The sequence below is a fragment of the Dissoconium aciculare genome, assembly GCF_010015565.1.
Source record: "Dissoconium aciculare CBS 342.82 unplaced genomic scaffold K489scaffold_6, whole genome shotgun sequence".
Classification (NCBI taxonomy): domain Eukaryota; kingdom Fungi; phylum Ascomycota; class Dothideomycetes; order Mycosphaerellales; family Dissoconiaceae; genus Dissoconium; species Dissoconium aciculare.
Genome location: NW_022984956.1, coordinates 965,112 through 980,482, shown reverse-complemented (window position 1 = coordinate 980,482; position 15,371 = coordinate 965,112). Strand labels below are relative to the sequence as shown.

Sequence of the window (15,371 nt, the reverse complement as noted above, 5' to 3'; positions counted from 1 at the left end):
TTCAGAACATGATACTACATGTATTGACTGGCCTGGTTGAGTGGGATTGCTCCCGTCTAGATGATCCTAAGGGAAAGTCTGGGATATGGGCGATATGATGATTTTCACCGAGTGACGTCGACTGCTGCACGAGAGTTCTTCCATGCACAAGGCTGTGATGTCCTGTGCATATATATCTTGCACAGCCCACTATGCACGCATTGCACAGTTGTGCAGAGTAACCAAGGCAGGATAATTGACCAGGCTAGTCCGGATGTAGCCCACGCGAAATGAACCCGACGGTTTTTTCCCTTAATTTAATCCCATTTACGCCCGCCCGCCGAAGCTCTCCAGCCATACAATGAATATGAATGCACATTTTATTACCAGTAACAACCACCAGCGCAGTACAGTCCACGGGTATATTGAGAGCTGCAGGTGTGGTCATATATATACATATACACATACACCTGCATACGACAGTAAGCATACTGTTCTATCAAACGTTGCCTTGGTGTGACTGCTGCTTTGCCTGCTGTTCGCGCTCACCAGTCCACCCGTTCACCACCCCCGAGCCGAGTCATTGAACATCACCGCACAACAACGCTTCTCTCTCCCGTCATCCTGGTTGCTTGTACCACGACTCCCGATCTTTTGTGGTTGATCACACAAAACAACCGCTTGCACGACATTCTGGTTTCTAGCATCGTGCCATGCTTATTCACCGCCTGTCGACATAAATCCCCGTCAACCGCACCACCGTCGCGCCTGTCGCTTTTGCGTTCCTGTTCAGTCGTCGTTCACATGGAAACATTACACAAACTCGCCGGCGTGCAGGACGCCTATCATCCCAATGACGGCGAACAGCCTTCGCAACCTGTCCACAACGCCAGCACCATCGGCCACGACCAGCCATTACCACCCGTTCCTCTCGATGATGCCGAACGTCCTGGTGCTGCTCCATCCCTCCACTCGCGCCGCGCCTCGCGGGTCTCTATCCCGCTGAACCGGAAAGCCTCACACAAATCCTTCAGCTCACACAGCCGGAATCAGAGCCGAGTTGGCGGCAATGCCCCCTCGCTGCATGCGAGCTCGATACCGCCCACACCCACCCTGACCCAGAACTTCAACCCAGCCGGCCTTCCACCGGCGCAGGTCTCACCGCTGACGTCGGGCTTCGCCGACGACAAGGACTATGCACTCCAACAGGGACGCACCAGCTCGGGCACCATCAGCACCGTCCGGCCGGGCGACGACTTGGTCCTCGACCGCGCGAACACGAACGCCCGCCACAACAACGCAACGCTGGGGCCGCCCGACGCCGGCGAAGAGACCGACGGCGAGTTCCAATTCGAATGGGGTCCCACCCATCCCTGCTTCCCACATCCCAACCCGCACTGCGCGCCGGCCAGCGCCGAGGCGATCACCACCCGCGTCATCCGCGTGCGGAGGGACTGGCTGGCGCACGGCGACCTGTACCCCGTCTACGCCAACCTGTACCCGGAGATCCTCGACCCGCTGGTGAGCGACGCCGAATTCCGCCAGGTCATCGCCACGATCAACGATCTCTCGAAGAGGATCTTCGAGCCCGCGACGTCCGCCGTGTGGGCGGACGCCTTGTTGGGCCTGGTCACCGGCTATCTCTGGGACGACTTGGGCTTCACGGAGGCTCGGCGGGCGGAGAAGAAGCTGGAGCAGTTCGTCCAGCGGTGGAACAGCGAGCGCGCAAGAGAAGGGAAGGAGGTACGTGTGGTCCAGCCGCGGCGCACGGGATTCATGAACTTGGACTTCGTCATCCCGGATCCGGGAATCATCGAGGATGAGGATGCCGGTCCGACGATGTCTCGACCAGTACTGGCGGTTTGAAGGGTAGACTTTCGTCCAGCGAGAGTCGATCGCGAGTGAGCACTCTCGACTTTTCTCGGTGGCGCGGAAACATTGCTCGAATGGATTTCGATTTTCCGCGCAAGTACGAATGAGGAGAAGAGGATCGTAATTTTCGATGATCTCCAAGGAAATAGCGAGGCGCATGGAGTTCTTTTTTTTGATGTTGTCGACTTTTTCCCTAGCATGCCGGTGTTTGCTTGGGAATATTGTTCTCTCTGAGTCTTGCTGGATACTTTTTTTTGCAATGTTCGCCCTGGGTCACCGCAGCAGGGGTTAAGCGGAGAGATCAAATAATGAAATAAGGTGACCCGTCCTGCCAATGCTTGCGGACGACGGCAGCAGCATATCTGCGGCATCATGCGAGAAGCAGAGAGAGAGAGAGAGAGGTTTCTATATACCCTTGGTTGGTTCTTTTAATAGCTATAAATCATTATCATCAAGAAACATGAAATCAAGCGCTTTGCTCCAGCACCCTCAGCTCCCTCAGGAGCGCCTCTTTCCACGTCGCGAAATCTGCTCGACGCTCATCGCTCAGCCAATCTACTGCTGGCTGGAACATCGTGGCCAGCCCCGGTAGCAATCCCGCCGCCCCTGGGTCTTCTCGCCCATCGTCGAGGAATCGCCGGTTCGCAGCGCCGTGCTTCTCGCTGCGTCGCAGAGGCGTCTTGGCGGGATGCTTGCGTCTGCCGAGGGAGGCGTCTCTGCCGCCGGCATCGGTGGGCTCCCCATCCAGGGCACCGCCTTCGTCGCCTTCGTCATCATCGCCGCTCTCGTCGTCCTCGTCAAGCAGGTTGCTTGTCGCGGGGACATTCTGATACCATTCCATGTTCAGCCAGCCGCTGTCCTCGGCCTCGAGTAGGTAAAAGCCGACCGCGGTGTCTAGCTGGGCGACTTCTGCGTCTAAGCCAGCAGGCAGTTTGGCAGCGTTGCCCTCAAGGTATTTCGCCACAGTGTCGACTGCTTTGGCCCGCCACTGTTGAACCTTGTCATCATCGAGCTCGACGCCGAGCATCTTGCTCGCCGATATCAAATACATGGTCGTCAACAGTGCGGGCCATTTGGTCAGGGAGACGCCAGTGGCTGGCAGCGTTTGCGCTTCCACAACGGCTGGCGAGTCCTTGCCGCGTTGGGGTGTCCTGCGGCGTCGCTTCGCAGCAGACCCGCCCCCTAGACTACGCGAGCCGATTTCGTTGGCGACAGTCGAAGTTCCGACGAACACGTGCGGTGCTGCACCGGGCAGGCCGCACGTCTTGCACAAGTGCCTGATCATGGGCATGGCGAAGTCCAGATTCGCCTGGGATTCCGGCTCCCGCACGCGTTTCCCAAGGGTGGAAGTAGGCGTCCTCGTGGGAGTCTCGGCATTTTTGTTCGGCGTATTGTTCGCGGTCGCGCTTCTTCCAGATGGAGTCGTAGGGGCTGAGACGCCACTTCGAAAGTCCTGGACATTGGTGACGCCAGTGCTCGCCTTGCTGCTGCCTAGGACGCCATCCAGATAGCCCTTGAGCTTGCGATAAACGCGTGGCGGCGCGGGCGGCTTGACCTTGTTCTCACTGACGAGGTCGAGATTCAGTCGATTTCGAAGTCGCTCGCAGGCAATGTGTGCGCAGGCGAATGTTCGTGCGACTTCCTCTTCCGTCTTGAGCCGTGGAGCCCGCTGTCGGGACTGTGCGAGGAGAGATGTTGCGAGGTTGAGGAGGGGCTCTGGCAAGGGGAATGGATGTGTGGGGAGGAGGGTCGAGAGTGAGAGGCTTAGTTGTGTCGGTTTGGTCGAGGGTGTTGACATTGTCACAGCTTCTCTCGGCCCTCTACCGAGCCCTTGAGATTCGGTTCGCCTGCCGCGTGGATGAGTTGATGGAGTCTAGGACCGTCGGCTGTTTAGCTGCACGGGCTGTCTCTGAAGACTATCGCAGTCGTCTTGATGGTCACGCATACGTAAATTTCTTGCGTTCGCTGCCAGGATGCAAAGCCTAAATGTCCACAGACGTTCCTCGTATCCTCGAGTCTTAATTTAGAAGACACTCACCAACATCAATGGCGTGGTATTGTGGGCGAATGCAAGTGAACGCGCGATGCCCTGAGGTGACGCGCAGGATCACGTCGACACGTGCTTTCTCTTCTGACATGAGATGACGCGAGCCCTAAATTGCATGTTGCGCAAGATAAAGATAATTCTACGAAGTACACTCGAGTACGCAATACAATATACTGTACATCACTGGTACGCTGGAACGCTGGATACCTTCGATGGTGGTGATGGTCGTGAATATGTATTCTCCTCTGAGTATAGGATAGAACTCCATATATCATGCAGGCCCTGTCCTGGAGCATCAGGGCGATACAGATGCACATCGAACCGAGTGGTGTGCACAGTGTAATCTCAATGCTACAGAATATGGCCGCCTTCTGCCCAGGTGATGTTCGCTCGTGATCTACCTTCTTGTTCTCCTCCTGCAGCGCAACGAGGTAGCTAGAAGACGAACCCTCAGCCAGGAAGAACAATCATACGGTACTGTCTCTGGTTATGTTGCAGCCTCCTGATGGATCCGTCGGCCACCAGCTCGTGTCAGCATTTAGTACAGTACCGTACAGTACCATTTGCAACAATCTACTATGACTAATGTGCATATCTACAGGTCGGTAGGGAACGTAAGTTGCCTGCCAGTCACATGCGGTACACATTTCCGACTTCTCGGACGCACGTTTTAGTCTCTGAATCGGACGGCCATCAATTCTTTCGGTGTCAAGAAGCAGTCGCCATATTGGGATCTCATCGCAAACGGTCGAATTCAGTCCGAGCAACTCCTCAAGCGGTCGGTGCTGTCATCTGAGGCGTTGTCGTCAATGTAGGACGCCGAAATGTGGATGATGAGGTCGATGAGGAACACGCAGATGACAGAGGTACTTGCACCAGCGGCAGAGACCAGGAGATGCCTACAAGCCTCGTCACGTGCGCTTTATTTGCGTGATGCTGTTCGACATCAACTCGATCGGTTGCGTAACGACTAGTGTCCCGACGAGCGATACGACTCGTCATCCTGGCTTTCATCGAGACCGTATAATTCCCGATCGCTGTTGTCTGGCTTCCGCTCCTGCGGTGATGAATGTGTGCGAATATTTTTCACCATCAGGAATCCTGCACACACATCAAGATGCCATCACGGAGGTCGACGGTATCCGACGTGAGACGGCATGTTTATGAAGCCGCGATTCCGGGAAGCGCGCAGTATCGCCCGAATCCGTGGTTAAACCTATTCATCGGATCCTTCGAGAAGCTGGCGTAGATCTACTGGCTGCTGGCTCAAGGGCGGAATCATGGGCATCGTGGGCATTAGACTCGCCGAGCTTCCCGGGGAGGGCTCGAGCGGACTCGAGAATCTGGCACCAAAGGCGAATTTAGCGGGAGGGCGCCGCAAAACGCAACACTTCTTATTTCCGGTGTAGTGTCCTGGACGTGGTTTTTGAGATCGCGCATCACGAAGACTGGTCTGTTGGGTACAGGAGCACCATAAGGACTTTGATCTCTTCACGAGGCTACGCTACTTGGAAGTGATGATGATGATGATGATGATGAAGGCCTGGCTCCGCCAACGACATGATTGTGCAGCCCTAAGCAGGACTCACAGAACACATATGACGCCGGGACCGACATGTACGGTATATCATTGGGACATCGCTCAAGGCCGACAGATATTGGGACGATTGTTATGTCCTGTACCTAGTCGTGAGTGGTGGCCCTATTCATCGTGACCGCCATGTCCTGACGCTTGGATCCCAAGTCAACATCGTATGTGAGGAGAAGCAGCTGTCCCTGGAGAATCCTTCTCGCTAACGCCTCGAGTCGTGCATGCCCGGGCGGATGTAAGACGTTATCCGCGTATGTACTGTATTGCTGTTGGAGTCGGGCGGCGGCAGTGTCGCTCACGCCGGCCGCCATGTCTCCGAATGTCCTAGTGGCTGCTCTCCACCACAGGCGACAAGCATTCACCATCTTCCTGCACCGTGCGCCCATGTGCATGACGCTACATCACCACCATGAAACGATGTATCCCATTCCACATGATCGTCAGCTTCAAGAACTTAGAACGACAAGTCGGTGGGACGCTCATGGTCAAGGAGACTGCTGATGTCTCAAGGCCCCTACCCAATCATCATCACATCGATCATGCATTATTAACGACAATAAGAAGCCCGAGGCTGATTATTACATGCGCCACGTGACGGTCAGCAACCGACGGGTGACCTTGCAGATGCAGCCTTCATCGTCATTGCACAATAGCGAGCACGGTGCACGAGCGATCACTGAATGATGGCCGACGCCTTTAGCGAAGCACTCGAAGCTTGCTGGTCGTTGCCCGGGAATAGCAGTCGATCCGACTTGGCATCTGCATCTCCCAGCGTAGGCGCATTGCTAGTGACAACATGATCCATATCGTCTGAAAAGAGATCCACCGCTTGTCAAACGTGTAATGATATCTGTCGTGCCGTACTAACGAAAATGGCCCTTCAATCTGACCACGAGGGGCACACTTTTTGGCGTCCCCCGAAGACCCGATGCCGCCTGTGCTAGCAGCCCGCTAATGCAGCGGTCCGACTTCCTCTTGAGCTCTACAGGACCCCCGGTTTCCCCTTTGAGATCTGGTGCAGAAGAAATACAAATCGACCAAGTGGACCTGTGTGTGCGAGCATACTGGTCCTGTCAGCATCGACAGTGTCGTCTTCTTACGCAATGCCGCACTATCCTACAACCAATTCCCATCAGATCACTGTGGGTCGGTATGACTCCACCAACATATGTACTGAGCGCGAAAGCTTAGCGGCCCTGGCTATTCGTGGAGTCCCATCCTTCCGTGCCTTCGAGCTTGATCCTCAACCCAGGCCAATGCACCTTCGCCGATCACTTCGTGTCCCATCCAGTCATCGTCACGAGATATCACAAGTCAGCAGACTATGCAGGTAGTGGCTCAGCATTGGAAGAAACTTTTGATCGAGCCCCGATCCAGGTACTCTTCGGTGCAGTCGCTTCGCAGGAAACCGACCTTGTGGCACGGATTTACGCTGATACGCCCTGCCACCGCGGCGGAATTAATGTTCTATACACAGGCGGATGCTTCTGTACCCCTGCTAGGAGTCCGTCATGGTCAGACGAGGCTGTTGCTATCTTAGGAGCGCCACTCGTCAGGACTTCTCGTTGCGCTTGGATGGGGATATTGATCTCGCCAAGATGTTACCTCTGCCTTACTGCCGGGGCCGGCACACCTCTAGAATATCACTCACGGGGTCAAGAGCGATTATGAGTCCTTGAAGGCATACATATAAGAAGCTCAGAATATCCGCCGTCGGTAAAATCGCCTCTTTTTACGCATTGCTTCAACAAATTTCCCTCGAAAAACGTCGTTGCCATTTCTCGTTGTGAACACTTCAGGATGTTCTCGTCGATCTTAGCGCTCGCGCTCATCCCACAGGCGCTGGCAGCGCCCGGCTTCGTACAGCACAACACTGCTTCAAGGAATACGACACGTGAAGGGCCATCAAATACCACAGATGTACCAGTGGCTTCGGGCACGACAGCGCCACTTGGAGGAGCCGGAGCATGGGCATACCACTCGCCGGCGTGGTTGCCCTCTGGCAATGCCCTGGCCTCGCAGCACTATGGCTGGAATAGTCCGCTGGGAACATTGAACGTGAGTCACGTTGTCTCTTCCTTACATGACCGTCATCCTGACGGCATCGTTTTTCCAGGCTAGCAGGCTTCCACCGTACAGATCAGATTCGCCAATGCCACAGGGATATCCCTGGGGAAACTCAAGGAATCCTTACACTGATCTGCCAAACACTGGAGTGACCCGGCACTACGAATTCACCTTGGCGCCTGCGACCATTGCCCCGGATGGCGTGGAGAGGCCTGGATATTTGATCAATGGTAAACTCTATCGCTGGCACTATGAACAATGGATATGTTGACATTATCTAGGTCAATTCCCTGCACCCACGATCGAGGCGAATTGGGGAGACTGGTTCGAGATTATAGTACACAACAATCTTCCCGAGGGCACATCTATGCACTGGCATGGGTTGTTACAGAAGGATACTCCTTGGTTTGATGGTGTTCCTTCAGTCACCCAATGCCCGGTATGATTTGCAATGAGCTGCCTACAAATTTCAACATTGCTAACGACAATCCCCAGATTGCTCCCGGATCTAGCTTCACCTATCGTTTCCGCGCCGACCAATATGGCACTTCTTGGTACCATTCGCATTACTCGGCCCAGTACGCGGATGGATTGTTCGGTGCCATGATCATATATGGACCTCTTGAAAATGCCAATTACGATGTCGACCTCGGTCCTATCCTGATCAACGATTGGTATCACGACGACTATCATAATCTCATCGGACGTGAGATGGCCCCGATATCGGCTCACGCGCGGCCGCCTTTCTCGCAAAACGTCTTGATCAATGGCAAGATGAACTACCCATGCGCAAATGTTACTTCTGGGGCCAAGTGCACGCCAAATGCTGGAGTGTCCAAGTTTCAATTCAAAAGTGGCAAGAAATATCGTCTGCGTTTGATCAATTCTGGTGCTGCGGCGATGCAGAAATTCAGGTGAGTCACATAGTGCAGACGGGATGGGAAGGGCGCGTCGTGGCTGACATGAGTTAGCATTGACAACCACAACATGACCGTCATCGCCACCGATTATATCCCTATCGTGCCATACGTCACGAACGTTGTCACGCTCGGAGTCGGGCAGAGGGCAGACGTTGTCGTGACTGCCAACGGGAAGCCCACCGACGCGGTATGGATGAGATCGGAATTGGGACCGAGCGCGTTCGTCAAGGGTTGCTCGCTCCCGGACGGGATCTCTCCCACAGGTGTCGCAGCGATCTACTACGAGTCCGCCAACACCACTGCCGTGCCTCAGACGAATTCCAGCACCACTCTGCAACAGCTCATGACCTGCGAAAACGACCCTCTCACGCTCGGCGTCCCATTCTTCCCTTACACGCCGACGGCGCAGCCTGACACCGTCCAACAGATCGACGTGACCTTCAAGAACAACGGCACCCACAACCTGTTCTACATGGACAACAGCACCTTCCGCGGCGATTTCAACGACCCGGTCCTTCTCGACGCCAAGCTCGGCAACCTGGACTTCCCCGCGCATTACAACGTTTACAACTTCGGCAACAGCACCTCGATCCGCTTCGTCGTGTATAACCACGCCCCCGCCGGCTCCCACCCGATGCACATGCACGGCCACGACTTCTCCGTGCTGGCCACCGGCTCGGGCACGTGGGACGGCACGGTGACGAACCCGCTGAACCCCGTGCGCCGCGACGTCTTCATCCTGCCCATCGCCGTCAGCCCGACGGTGCCCTCGTACGTCGTGTTCCAGATCGAGGCGGACAACCCGGGCACCTGGCCCTTCCACTGCCACATCGCCTGGCACATCTCCACGGGCCTGTACATCAACATCCTCGAGCGGCCCGCGGACATCCAGAAGGATATGGCGATCCCGTCCATCATGGCCCAGACGTGCCGCGATTGGTGGGCCTGGACGGGGAACAACGCCGTCGACCAGATCGATTCGGGACTTTGATCGGTTTCAATTTCGGTGTGGTTTTTTCGCGGCTTTCGTCACGTTTTGGGGACTCTACTCATCTCAACCTTGCAGGCGTGTATGTGTGAAAATGAATTTACGAAGATGTATCCAACATGGAGCGATGTTACAGGCGGCGAACCAATTCTTGTGGACTGTTGACAGCGGGGGCGGGCGAACTCTATAGATGACGTGTGTGGTTCGTACATTGCATAGTATTGCATAGGCGGCTGAGGTTCTCCTCTCCTAGTTACCAAAAAATGCATCAGGACCAACGATTTCGCGCAATGCATGTCACAAAGAGGCGATTCGCCTCGTCTCCCGCTTCACAGACCGTCCTGGTTGACATCTGCGGTGAACTCGAGCCAACTCGCTTTCCAAAGCGCGTCTGTCGAACATACATAGCCACACCCACTCCAATCGCACAAAGGTTGAAACTGAATGACGCGTCGACGCAATCGAATTTACAGAGTTGACTCTCGGAGCCCCGTCGTCGGAGAGGATGTCCGATCGGGATCAATTTCCATCGGCATACTCCCGCCCGAGATATCACGCGCATGTGCACGTACCTTTCTGTTCGTGTAAACCAACGACCGCAGATGATCGTTGCAACAGGGGAGGACGACCCGCGAAGACGAGGAATCCATTCGATTCTCTCTATCACTGCTGCACATTTGGCAAGGACATTCTCCTCTGTTCCTACAGGTGGAGGAGGGCACACCGCATTTTACGGAGATTTTCTCGTATCTTGATTTCTTTGGAGAAACTTTTTTTTGGATTGAAGACCAGATGTGGGATCCGTCACGCGGAACCTTGAAGGATTTGTCACAATGTCTACGTCCCGCTGCATCATGCGTAGAAAGCAGAAGTCCACGTTGAGAGAAAGGTAGTGCTCTCTTACAGTCTGCCGTCTGGAGCTCGCCAGAGGTATTGTCCCTCGTTGCTGGAAGCCTCGGCTCCACGAAACGAGAGAGTATACAATTCAGATCATGCGAGGATAACATTGACGCGCCGTGCATAGGATTGGGCTTGTGATCAAGAGTCTCAGATCCTTTGATGATCATGGACGAGGATGCGATGTGTTGTCACATCCCAGAGTGCATTTTGCCAACGTGCGTCGCGGGTGGCGGGCGCGTTGGTGATGCGTATTTCACTTCGTACTTTGACTAAGCCTCTCTACCTAGATAACCCGAGCGCGGGTAGCTGTAGAATGGCTTTGCACGTGGCGCGAGGTAGGCTTCACTCGTGAAGGAATTGTCGCCTGGCTCGCGTTGGGACTACACCTTGGGCGTACGTAGCCAAATACGGTGTAAGAATGGCTGGTTCTCGCATCCTGGAAGGCGGTGCGCCGATATGAACGAATGAATGACATGGTGGTGGTGGGTGTGGTTCACGCGCAGTGGGTGGCTGTGCCGCATGTTTGTGGGATGAGCCATGGTGTCCAAATGAAGTTGATTTATATGCCTGCTCCCAGCGCGTGCTCGAGGATCGCGTAGATGATGAAATCCCTCTCACATGCTTCGTGGCGGTCGTCCACCCGCAGCTGTTGGCATGCAGTAAGCAGAGGTATTTGGGGTGGTGCCGCCAGCAATAGATGTCAGGCGGAGCTCCTGGAGGATCCTGTCAGAGCAGGAGCTACCGACTTCAGATGCCGCACGCAACAAGTCGGTTGTCATTGGTAGTTTCATAGCGCCCTTGTTATACAGATATGCATTAGGTGGGCGACGACGACCTGCGATGCACGTCTGTAGGAGTGGAGCTGTCAGGAAGACCCTCGACGTCTGGCATGAGTCATGACGATCTGCTGCCGTGAGTGCGTGGAATGCATGCCGTCTTGTTTCTTGATGACCTCGGGACAGATGCGGTGACGCCCGTTGATCTGGGATCATGTATCAGGTGTGTACTAATAAGTACTTGGGTAGGTAGGTACCGGGCACGCGCGGGAATGAAGATTGATGCACACCTGGGCAGTCCTACTACTGAAAGTACGTGAGTTCGGACTGTATGGCTCAACGCGCCAACCCCACGTACGACGTCAATATGATGTACCCTCCTCCTCTTCCTCCTCCAACCGCGCAACGACCCAACGCGCTCTCGTTCGCATGAGGTGGTCTCCAATCTGGGAGCAAAGCTGCTCCACGATCTCGGCGTTCTACTCAAATCAACGCGCCACGGAAATGTCAGAGACGCGCCTGTCGTCGCGAATTCGTCGCATCACAACGAGGTCGCCATGTTCGCTGAGAAGCGCTCCAGGACCGCAAAGCTACTCGCCTGAGCAAGCGGAAGTAGATCTGTGCAACGAGTCCCAAGTCATATCCGGCTGGAAGTATGAAGATCAGGTAAAGGCAAAAAGACATGTCGATAGGAACCCTCCTATGTGAGCAAGTTTGACAGGTACCGTATTCGGCCTTGGTCATAGGCTGCAGACGTGCGGTAAAGGGTATAAGACTCTCGCAACCATCGCAATATTCGAGCAGAGGTACCTAGGGGTGACAACAATAACAGCATTAACAATTGCATCCATGAACACCGGGCGGGTCAGAGTTCTGCTCTGCATGGCCGTGCAGGCGTCCTTTGGCGGCAGCTACTCGGGAGGATGTGCCTTCACAAGCTCGGAAAAAGGCATCGGCGTGATGGAGCTTACGATCGTACCGATCTCGCCTAGATGCTCCCACTGCGAAAATACTAAATGCCGAACCCGCTGAGCATCGCTCGGTGTGCAGCTGACCGGATAATAACAAATCCGTACGAGCAGGTCCATCTCGCACTCCGAGCGGATCCATACGAGCTTAGAATGCTACCGCCGAGCTAGCCGGCGCAGAACATTTCAAGGTCGAGAATCAAAAGCCGCTTGTGCAGCGCTCTCGTGATCTACCAGATTGACATGGAACGATTGAATTTCATGCATGTGTCCACCTATGTATGCTGGCGCAAATGATATCTAGAGAAACAGAAAGGGGGTATCACACGACTCGTCCGAAAGGTCGAGTATCTATAACAGCTGAGTAAACATTGTTAGTGCAGAATATGATGTCAAGGCGCGTGACTGTCATCGGAATAGGCAACTTGCATCGATGCCGTCCTGTGCTGTGACGCCCGAGGAGCAGGGGGGTGGAATCCTGCGCTGGGGCGGGATGGGAATTGGTCGTGGTCGTCGTAAGTCTCGTCGAGCAGCGTATGCTCGTATAGATCCATCCAGATCGTATCATATGGGCGACGCTTGTTTTCTGGTGTAGGCGTCGGTATGATAAACATGTCGGGCAAGTCGTTACCCAGCGACAGAAGTTCAGGCGAGCATGATGTGATGTGGAAGCGGTAATGATTGTCGAGGGATGGTGTTGAGATTAGCCATGCCACCGACACAGGTGGGACTGACGCTGCAGTCGCTCTGATGGCATGAAGTGTTCGAGGACGAAGGTAAGAATGACGAGTCGCTCTGCTGGCTCGAAGTGTTCGAGTTTGAAGAAAGGGAGGAGGCGTCTCTGACCAGGCTGATCCTTCGGTCCTTCCCGCGGCCTTTGATGCCTTTGTTGCAGTTTTTGTACAAGCCACCAAAGTACTCCCACATCTCCTTCTCCCATTCGGCGACGAGGTCTCCTTCGGTGTAGCTTTCGAAGCGCTGCTTCAGTCGCCGTATGGTCTCGACATGGAATTTATTCTGATGTGACTTGAGGTTGCCGAGCTGGCTGAACTTCTTCCCGCAATCGTCAAGTCGACAGGTGAAGGGCTTCTCGCCGGTATGGACGATTTTGTGAGCTCGTATATTGCCGTGTTGGGCGAAACGCTTGCCGCAAAGGTCGCAGACGTACGGCCTATGAATCCGGGTCAGACTCGACTTTTCCGTCGACGACAATCGCGCTCTTAGTATGATGCTTACCGCTCACCAGTATGACGGCGTTCGTGAGTTTTGAGATTACCGCTGCGCAAGGGCGTTAGCTTTATCGTGACCCAGAACATGAATCGGAGCCATTCGTGGGGTCGTTCGAGACTCACAGTTGGCTGAAACGCTGTCCGCAAGAGGGTTCCTTGCATACGAAAGGTTTTACGCCGGTATGTGCTCGTCGATGAATGTCGAGATGGGTGCGCTGATAGAATGACTTGCCACAATCGTCAATATCGCATCTGTATCGTTTCCGAGGCTTGTCATATGTGGCATCAGCCATGTGTACCACCGCCGCTGCCGCCGCCTTAGGGTCATCAGTTTGGGATCGAGATTGGATGATGCGCATCATCTTGTCAATATCTACAGAACATCAGTCAGATGACACGTCCATGTCGTCGACGAGGATCTTGCGCGCAGTACCTGTTGAGAACACCGCCGGCTTTGTCTCTTCTGCATCTGATTGAGCTTCGGGACTTGATGTGTAAGTATTGTCGTCTAGCAACATCTGAGTGGGTTCGAATTCTTCCAGCTTGATATACGACTCGCTGCTGTCTGTGCTACTGTAGCGTTCCAGTCGTGGCACATCTGGACCGAGTGGGAGTCCAAATCCAGGCTGTATAGGTGCTGGCCACGTCAAAGAGCCAAAGGTCGCGGAGCCGATGCCTCCATTAAGGTTGTATGGATCCATGAATGTGCTGTCCACCGAGGCGTTGTTCAAGTCGGACATCATGACAGGGTTCATAATCTGTGGAGGCTGCATGGCAGGCACTGGCATTGCCATGAGCTGTGATCCAGGCATCATCGTGTCGTACTGCAAGTTGGGATTCGTGAGAGGTCTGAATGCGCCATCGAAGTTCGAAGGCATCTCTGACATCGACATGGGACTGCAGAATTGAATTTGGCTCGACCTCCGCTGAAGCAGCTGACTTGAATGCTTGGTCGTCATGGTGTCGGCCATTTGGACAGAATGTATCATCGGCGTGCAAGGGCGTACATTGAAAGTCGTGAAGGGTCCCGCCGATATGCTAAGTGCGTGCTGCTACAAGATTAAGTTGTGTCACTGGCGACGATGCGAGATCAACACGCATCGGGTTTCACGGAGAGTGTGTGGAAAATACTCCGATCGAGCCTGGGCACGGGAACGTCTTTTATGAATATCGATGGTCCCAGACGAGCTCGAATCCATCCTAACCTCACATTGCCTCGAGGATTACCAGCCCATGCACTCGAGTGGCTTTACTACTGGCAGAGCATTCCCACATGGGAGGGACATCGAATGACGAAACGCCATGGAACCGCCATGATATGTGTGTGTGGTGTCGAGCCACCCATTGACCTGTTAGCCTCGTCTGTAGGTTTGCAGGCACACCACCTCACGCACCCAACGCGGCAGGCGGACAAGGTAGTTGATGCCCCGACGAGGTTTAGCGACGGAAACAGAGCAGACTGACCCAGATCGAGATTTGAGCGGAAGCTTGCATCAAGTGACGGAGCAGACACAGGCTTGGCGAAAGGCTACAAACCACAACACAACACCTGGGCAGCTACCCCAAAAGCACGAGCGATGGTGCGCTCATCTCATGGGCCTGCATATGCGCTCAGTTCCCATACCACTCATCACTCATCACTCGTCCATAATGCTTATACCCCAAGTATCGGCATCCCTTACGGTGGGTGGATCTTGACCGTCGATCGGACGGGTATCGGACTTGTTTACTTCACACACACCAGTATCTCCACGACCGACGGTCCGATGTTACGATCGACTCCGAGAAATACCCAAACCGAACACGATGGAGATGGTGATGGTGATTCTCTCGACCAGGGACTAGATTTCTTCCTTGAACACGGGGCATACACACAATGGGCGATGTCCGTTCATCGGAGCACCAGTCCAGGCCCCGGAGCCCTGGACAGCCAGGTCCTCAGCGCGACGCCAGTCAGCCCTTCCAAATCACGACGTTCGTTCGGACAGACGCCTTCGACTCCATGGCGTTTCTGATCGCATCGAAAGCACAACG

The 15,371-nt window shown here is 54.6% G+C and overlaps 6 protein-coding genes across 6 annotated transcripts; 3 read left to right on the top strand and 3 right to left on the bottom strand.

The window, feature by feature from the left end:
- Positions 1-356: 356 nt before the first annotated feature.
- On the top strand, positions 357-2,343 carry K489DRAFT_380321 (uncharacterized protein). Its single transcript, XM_033604856.1, has one exon. It carries the CDS (start codon positions 784-786, stop codon positions 1,843-1,845), a length of 1,062 nt encoding a protein of 353 aa, XP_033459964.1. The 5' UTR covers positions 357-783; the 3' UTR covers positions 1,846-2,343.
- Positions 2,244-3,903, bottom strand: K489DRAFT_380320 (uncharacterized protein). Its single transcript, XM_033604855.1, has one exon. The coding sequence runs from the start codon at positions 3,647-3,649 to the stop codon at positions 2,318-2,320; it is 1,332 nt and encodes a 443-aa protein (XP_033459963.1). The 5' UTR covers positions 3,650-3,903; the 3' UTR covers positions 2,244-2,317.
- A 3,738-nt stretch (positions 3,904-7,641) lies between these two features.
- K489DRAFT_410027 (multicopper oxidase) lies at positions 7,642-9,467 on the top strand (the record flags this gene model as incomplete). Its single annotated transcript, XM_033607656.1, has 4 exons — positions 7,642-7,786; positions 7,838-7,995; positions 8,052-8,470; positions 8,528-9,467. The coding sequence occupies 4 exons, from the start codon at positions 7,642-7,644 to the stop codon at positions 9,465-9,467; spliced, it is 1,662 nt and encodes a 553-aa protein (XP_033459962.1).
- A 312-nt stretch (positions 9,468-9,779) lies between these two features.
- Positions 9,780-10,747, bottom strand: K489DRAFT_220532 (uncharacterized protein). Its single transcript, XM_033599729.1, has one exon. It carries the CDS (start codon positions 10,529-10,531, stop codon positions 9,932-9,934), a length of 600 nt encoding a protein of 199 aa, XP_033459961.1. The 5' UTR covers positions 10,532-10,747; the 3' UTR covers positions 9,780-9,931.
- Positions 10,748-11,528: 781 nt separating this feature from the next.
- K489DRAFT_380316 (uncharacterized protein) lies at positions 11,529-12,428 on the top strand. The gene has a single exon (XM_033604854.1). The coding sequence runs from the start codon at positions 11,990-11,992 to the stop codon at positions 12,170-12,172; it is 183 nt and encodes a 60-aa protein (XP_033459960.1). The 5' UTR covers positions 11,529-11,989; the 3' UTR covers positions 12,173-12,428.
- Positions 12,378-14,586, bottom strand: K489DRAFT_380315 (uncharacterized protein). The gene is made up of 4 exons (XM_033604853.1): positions 13,771-14,586; positions 13,461-13,710; positions 13,345-13,386; positions 12,378-13,279 (listed from the first exon to the last, which is right to left on the bottom strand). The coding sequence occupies exons 1-4, from the start codon at positions 14,306-14,308 to the stop codon at positions 12,754-12,756; spliced, it is 1,356 nt and encodes a 451-aa protein (XP_033459959.1). The 5' UTR covers positions 14,309-14,586; the 3' UTR covers positions 12,378-12,753.
- Between the last annotated feature and the right edge of the window lie 785 nt (positions 14,587-15,371).